The sequence below is a fragment of the Apis dorsata genome, unplaced genomic scaffold (assembly GCF_000469605.1).
Source record: "Apis dorsata unplaced genomic scaffold, Apis dorsata 1.3 scaffold_156, whole genome shotgun sequence".
In the NCBI taxonomy this organism is placed as follows: domain Eukaryota; kingdom Metazoa; phylum Arthropoda; class Insecta; order Hymenoptera; family Apidae; genus Apis; species Apis dorsata.
In genome coordinates, this window is record NW_006263446.1 from 602,963 (window position 1) to 610,024 (window position 7,062).

Genomic DNA, 7,062 nt, shown 5'->3' on the forward strand with positions numbered 1-7,062 from the left:
ATATACGATTATTCTAATCTTAATTAGAGTTTCAATGATATGCAAATACTTACGATTAACATTCTCCACCTTTAACATTGTTCCGTGCGTAGAAATAGAAAACACCTTCGCATGCATATGCGTGACCACTAACTGGCAATAACGTGCTAAAATTGAACTATTACAATCGACCAATTACGGTTTAATCGCTTCAACGCTTCTTAGCATGTAAATCGCTTGTATCTGTATTCCAATCGTTAGTCCTACTTATAAATATTCAAGTAATGCATCTGTGTATATAGATACATGTTTTGCGTTTAAAATGTTGAAATAATAATCTATATATATTTATATTAATTTAAAAATTTAAGAAGTGAGGCTGAAATAAATCAAGAAGTTTCGGAGCAAATAAATAAAAAATTAAGAATAAAAAAAATTGGAAGCTTCGTTTTTTAGGTTATCAATTTAAGTTATCAAGGATATTTTCATCGATTTTCAATAATTCCTTCTCTTATTTTATTTTTTAAACAATATGTATATAAAAAAATACGTACTTTAAAGAAAAATACTCGATCGTTTCCTTAAAATCATATATTGTTAATTATATTGTTACGATCAAAAAAAAATTCGTGAAATTACAATTTCAATAACGAGAAACCGCTTTCCTTTGTTCCGGTCTTGGTCGATAACTATACCAGCACGTGGTGAAACTCGTCTCTCTTTTTGCTCGATCCAACGTGTTTGAATAGATATATCGAAACCTTTCGTAATAATCCGTGTAAGAAGTAACTGTAAATTATGACGTATCCACGTGTGTGTCGAGAACGCGTGTGGGAACGAGTATAACTGAAAGGAGTCGGTATGTAGGTTTAGGTCGAGAACGCATCAATTACACGTTCTCTGTGTAATCTATCTGCGCTTGGATAAAACGTATCTCGACTTTATAATCGAATAATTTTTTTTTCTTAAAAACTATTTAAGAACTGTTCGAATGCTTTCGAAATTCGAATTCTTTGACTTCGTGATCTTGGCTTCTTTTCCTTCTTCGCATATTCGGTTTTCTTCGCTCGAGGTAGGTACGACTAGGTTATGTTTATATATACATAGTACACACCTATATGCTCTAATATATTGAGTCAATACAGAATGTAAAAATAACTTATTCAAAATTAAACTCTGAATTTTATAATAAAAAGTTGTCATTTTTTTACTCTATTTGAATACAATTAATGTGTATTTAATTGCCTTCTTAAATTGAAAGTTCAAATTTCTTGCCTTCCTGCTTTAGGAATATTCATGATTCTTTGCTTGAGAAAACATTGATATTTTCATCACGTAATTGTTTGATAGTAATTCAATGTAGTCTACTCACAATCACTCTAGAATATAGATCGATTTTGGAATCAGATACCTTTTTTAAAAGTCTATTCCAATGCTTTAGAAGTTTGAATTTCTTGGCTTCGACTTCCTACTTCGAATATTCAGGATTCTTCACTTGATAGAATAATAATCAATGTAGATATTTGTGATAGGTGTATTTTTCAAATGTCTGTGAAACTTTGAATTTCTTTTGTATTATAATTACTTTATATAATTTACTGTCTGTATATATTATGAGAATTTTGTGTAACGTAAATGTTAATGTTTCTACGTGCAAAATGTATCATTTACAATGACTGAATTTAGTAAAGCGTCCAAGGAGAACGTTCGATGTCTTTTTACCATAAAAGTAAATAAAAATTTCCTTTTATGACTTTTGATCTGACCATAATCTGATGGTCGTATCTTATCTTATAATTCTATCGTATCGAGTCATAAAAGTATTTACTATACATTTATAGAAATATTCGTAAATCTTAAATAATTTATCGTTTAATCTTACATGCAGATGAAACACTATTCGACTAATCCTTGCCAATAACTGTAGATATAATTAGGATATAAGTCACAGCTTTTTATTCGAAACATTCACAGAAATTGAACAGTTAGAAAGATAGAATATATGATTTGCACGGTGTGCACAATGTAACGTTATAACAGACTTGTCTCCTCACTAATGTCCTTCGTACAATGCTTTTGCTGTCTCATTCGTATATCTTCCAATTGTTCTGTATATATATATATCTTTAAAGTCGTGACTTTACAGATCGTACTCGTGAATTTTTAAAAAATAAGAACGTTGAAACAGTACACTATAGTACTATCTACTCTGATCATTCTCATAATCAGAAAGTAACATGTTTTTTCAAGTTTGAAAGATCTCAATTTTGAAACATGTCGAATTGTTCGAATATCAAGTAGATTTTTGTCAATTTTTTTGAATTAAAATTTTTAATTAGAAAATTTTTTAATAGATTCTATAACATAATATTATAAATATATTTAAAATCTCATTTTTTCCTTAATATACTATGCATCATTAATCTAATGCCTCTATACGTGTACGTTTATTAGAGGTTTGCCTATTAAAGAGATTTCACAGTGACATTGGCTTTGGCCATAATATCTCCCCATCATCTGAATGAATTAGTAACGCCGATTTATAGGGGTCGATCAGGATTAACCTCGATTGCTTCATGGTAAAATAATTTTTACCAATTATGCGTTTTTCATTTACAGAAAGGAATCATGATTTCTATTTATATTTCGATATTATGATTTATAACTGTATTCATTATACTTATTCTATTTTATATTGCTAATTCTATCTACAAGTATAAAAATAATACTGATCGTAAGTATTTTCTTGACAATTATAAAATTTATATTCTATTTATTTCATTCATTTATTTTTCTTTTGTATAATATTTATCTATATTTATTTTATCCGAAAAGAAAATTTTTAGAATGATTCATCATGTTCTAACTTAACCTCAATTTTATCTCGCGATATAATCAAATACCAATATCGATATTAAATTGAATTTACAATCGATCTATCTTTTACGCGCCAATTTTCATCGAGAAAAAAAAATCTTCAAACCTAACTTTTGCGATTTCTTTCCATCCATAGAACTTGGCTAGTTATAAGTGGCGCTTCGATCAGAGATTAACCTAGATGACAAAAATGGCGATCTTGTTTCGAATGGTGCGTTAGCCGCGATCGTGGTAATGCCAGTTAGGCGCCGATAAAATTCTCACGTTACGGTACAGTAAAACTACCGCAAGCCCGGTAACTTCTTCGCGAATGTGCAATGTGCACAAAAGTTTCGCGAATAGCATCTGCGTGCCAAACGAGTGTTCAACCGTACGATACCCGACCTTCTTCTCGCTCAATGGGAATGGCAATGAGCCGCGTAGATTTTCTCAGAGCCTTGTAGAGAAGTAATTCGTCCTTCTATGACGGAGGCTGGAAATAAGATGTCGACAATGTTATGAATCAGCCTTGCGATTGGATTGCAATTATATTCATGATTATACGAATGTTTTTGTACGAAGTATAATATAATTTTATGAATCGATATAGTATAATTTTTAACTTTGTAAATTGATAAAGTTCGAACAAAATGGAGGATTATCTCATTTCAAATTGTGCTGAATATTAAATAGAATGTTACTAATTATTTACATGGTGTATGATATATCATGATGTCTTCAAAGTTTTTTCGATAAGGCTCAATGGAAATAGGATATCATTGAATCAATAATTTATGGTGAGTCAGCTTTATGATTGCTATTGTGCTAATTATTGAAACTATATTACAAATTGTTTTATACAAGGTTGATGTAATATAATAATACGATATTATATTTTGATGATAATAGATGTGAATCAATTTTGTAATTAGATTTATTGGAATAATGTTAATTATTGAGATTTCTTAAAGAATAACGAAGAATATGTAAAGGGTGTCAAATATAAACGAATATGTAATTTAATATAATGCTCGTTAATATGTGGAACGTTCTAATTAATAATCTTAAGTAAATCAGGACATGAGATTGCGAGCAAAGTGATTCTTTATGTTTTTACTTTACTTTCGATATTCTTGCTTTACTTTATAAAATTTCCTTTTAAATTATCGGATTATTATTTATAAGAACTTCAATCTCAATTTTAATTTTGCATTAGATATTTTTATTTAAATTATATTATATGCTTTTTTCTCGATCAAAATTGTATTTTATTCAAATAAATATATTGAATTATTGTTTTTCCAGATAAAAACAATATATATATATTAAATTATCTACATAATGGAAAAATCAACTATCAACTAATCAACTACAAACGTTCAAGTGTTCAAAAATCATTTTATTGTTTAAAACTTTCAATCAGTCGTTGTTAAATTAATCGAAATATCACTAATCGCTAAAAAATTTAAACAAATAGATGATTTTCAAAAAAACATGATTTATACTGATTGAGTTTTCGAATCCTTCTTCGACTATAAATCTCAATTGAGTTATGTTCACAATTATCAAATACATATTTAATGTAACGCATAAACTCCCTAATCGACGATAATTGTCAAGGGATCGAAACCTGGTATAACCAGTTTCAAGATAGTTATAGTCTCTAATAACTATAATAGTATACGAGTTAATGTAATGACGTTTTGCACATTATGAGCACGTGTGGCAAGTACCGCAATTGGGGCGGGGCACGTCGTGTGCGATGCGTGTTGTGCACTTGGTATCTAGGAATGCAAGAAACCGCACAAGGGATGCGCAAGAAGAGACTAATCTGGCTGTCGCGTGTCTTGCGGTTTATTCCATCATCACCTCAATGGAAAGCTCGAAAAGAATTTCTCAAACTTGTTTTGCTCTGAATATGAAATTTTAATCCCTTAATAATAAATTGCTCGTAAAATTTCATATCAAATATGGAAATAATTATTTTTCTTGATACTTTGAAATATTTTCTGGGATAACTGATATATTATACTTTTTATCTTTAAAGAATAAAATAATTGAGATAAGGTTACTTTTTATTAGATAGATTTATATATAATTTAAAAGATACTTTTTTTCTTTTTCAATTTTATAAAGTTTCCTCTTTACATAATTTAAATGTAAAACTTAAGTGAAAAATCTAAGGGTTCGCATTTCTAATTTTTATTTTTTAAATTATAGTTTTAAATGTTGCCGGAGGCAAAGCTCCTATGCAGTCGAGCACCTCGGAGGGTGGAATTCCACAGCGTGCGGTGGATGGCAGCAGTGGACAGATTTACACCCCTCAAACTTGCACCCTTACGAGACCAGAGCACAGACCCTGGTGGTACGTGAACCTGCTTGAACCCTACATGGTGCAATTGGTACGACTTGACTTTGGTAAACCGTGTTGCGGTAAGTAACATATTAGGAGCAGAATTTTTATTCCAAAATTCTAACTCTTCTTTTATTAACATTTGATCTAATGAATGATTGTATATATTTAGCATCTTTATCAATCTCTTAATGAAAGAAACAAATCTCGATACACAAACTTTATTTTATTTAATTCCATTTTTTAATTTAAATTTTTTAATTTAAAATCATAATTTACAGATCCACAGAGATATAATAAGTATTTTTTTTCGGATAAATAAACAAACGAATAGTTATGAATAGAGTTAACAAAAATCAATCTAACAATATCTAACAATACGATAATCGGGAAAAAAAATTCCAAATATCAAATCAAAGGCTATGAAATGAATCACTTTGATGAATCGTCGGTGAAAACAGTCAGGAAGCGTAAACACAAAGTTTAATCCCTGTAACGCGATGGAACGCCACTTTCATTTCAATTCTCCTTCTGCTTTCTATCGATAAACAGCCAATTACGGGAGCAATAACGACGCTCTACGAGCGAAAATTTTTCGCATAATTCGGAAATCGTAGGCGATTGAAGAAGTTATCGATACTTTCACGCCATCTTGTAGCACTATTTTATCCTTAGAGCACCATCTTAGTGAAATTCAATGGATACTTGTGTACATTGAAAAATTGAAACATTATCGAATTAATTAAAATTTGAAGTTTGAAATTTTCTAAGAGAAGTTTGAGTTAATCAAAAAGTTGAAGTGTCGTTGTAAAAATTGATTAGTAATAAATAGAGTTGGCTTTGAAAATCATAAACATAATTACAATTTTGCCAAAGATACTTGTATATTTAATAATATTTATATAATAATTGCAAAAATTGTGATTCAACTTGGTAGTTTTTAATTAAAAAATTGAATTCTTCGAATAGTATATTTATAGAGTGTATATTTATACATATCTAATCAAATTGATATTGTAAATTGATATGCATGAAAAAGTAAATGGCATCGTTTTCTAACGATCGAGTGAAAAGATTTTCGCTATCGAACTGGAAAGTTTCTAGAAGTTTCCACGCGTGTCAATAATAAGGTAAAAGAAAAAAGAAAAGATCTATTTAAAAGACACGATGTTATTTTATGTATCGTTATGTTAATTGACATATATTTACAAGAAAGTATCGGTTAATTATTCAGAATATATACCTAAAAATTAATATAACTAAATAACATTTTAGCTTTATTGAACATCATACAAAAAGCATGAAAGTACGTGAGAATCCAATATACTATTCTATAAGGAAAACAGAAAAACATTGTGCCACTGCAAAATTAATTTCCATTTTATTATTTTATTTTATCTCGTTTATCAACTCCATTAATCCTCGTATTATAATCTTTAAAGATGTATCTTGGAAAAATATTAAAAAAATTGTTGCACAACTGGCATAAAATTTTACGAACAATAATAAAACTATCAAACTGCCAATAATGTTATTATGAAAACAAAGTTGCAATTTTCTTTTAAATCGTATAATATTTTATGTTACTCTTACTGAATTTATAATAGATATTTATTAACGAATCACTCGTAAATTTTCATTACCAATTTATTTTATTCCTTTTATTATTACAATTTCCGCAATTTAGTTAGAATAAATTTGAAGTTATGAGTTTAAGTAATGGAGATTCGTATTACCGATCAAACAAGGGAAAACTTTCACCGTTAAACGAAATGGCTGATAATGGCGTGCCGTTTACACGGAAATAAAGAGTGAGAGTAGTTTTGTTATTCTTGGAAGAAATTTACTGCATTCTTCCTTAAAAAAAAAAAAAA

General features: G+C 29.0%; 1 protein-coding gene and 1 long non-coding RNA gene across 8 annotated transcripts in view; one reads left to right on the forward strand and one right to left on the reverse strand.

The window, feature by feature from the left end:
• LOC116185302 overlaps window positions 1-311 on the reverse strand; it is a 1,157-nt gene extending 846 nt beyond the window's left edge. The window contains exon 1 of the long non-coding RNA XR_004150119.1: window positions 54-311. This is a non-coding gene — a long non-coding RNA (uncharacterized LOC116185302). The remainder of the gene's footprint in view (window positions 1-53) is intronic.
• Window positions 1-7,062, forward strand: part of LOC102680844 — a 36,579-nt gene that overhangs the window by 18,154 nt on the left and 11,363 nt on the right. For 3 of the 7 annotated variants that reach the window (XM_031509456.1, XM_006613544.2, XM_031509457.1), the window contains one exon: window positions 5,056-5,268. In XM_031509456.1, coding sequence (XP_031365316.1) covers window positions 5,056-5,268 — 213 coding nt within the window. The other 4 variants (XM_031509458.1, XM_006613547.2, XM_006613546.2 and 1 more) reach the window with 4 other exon arrangements.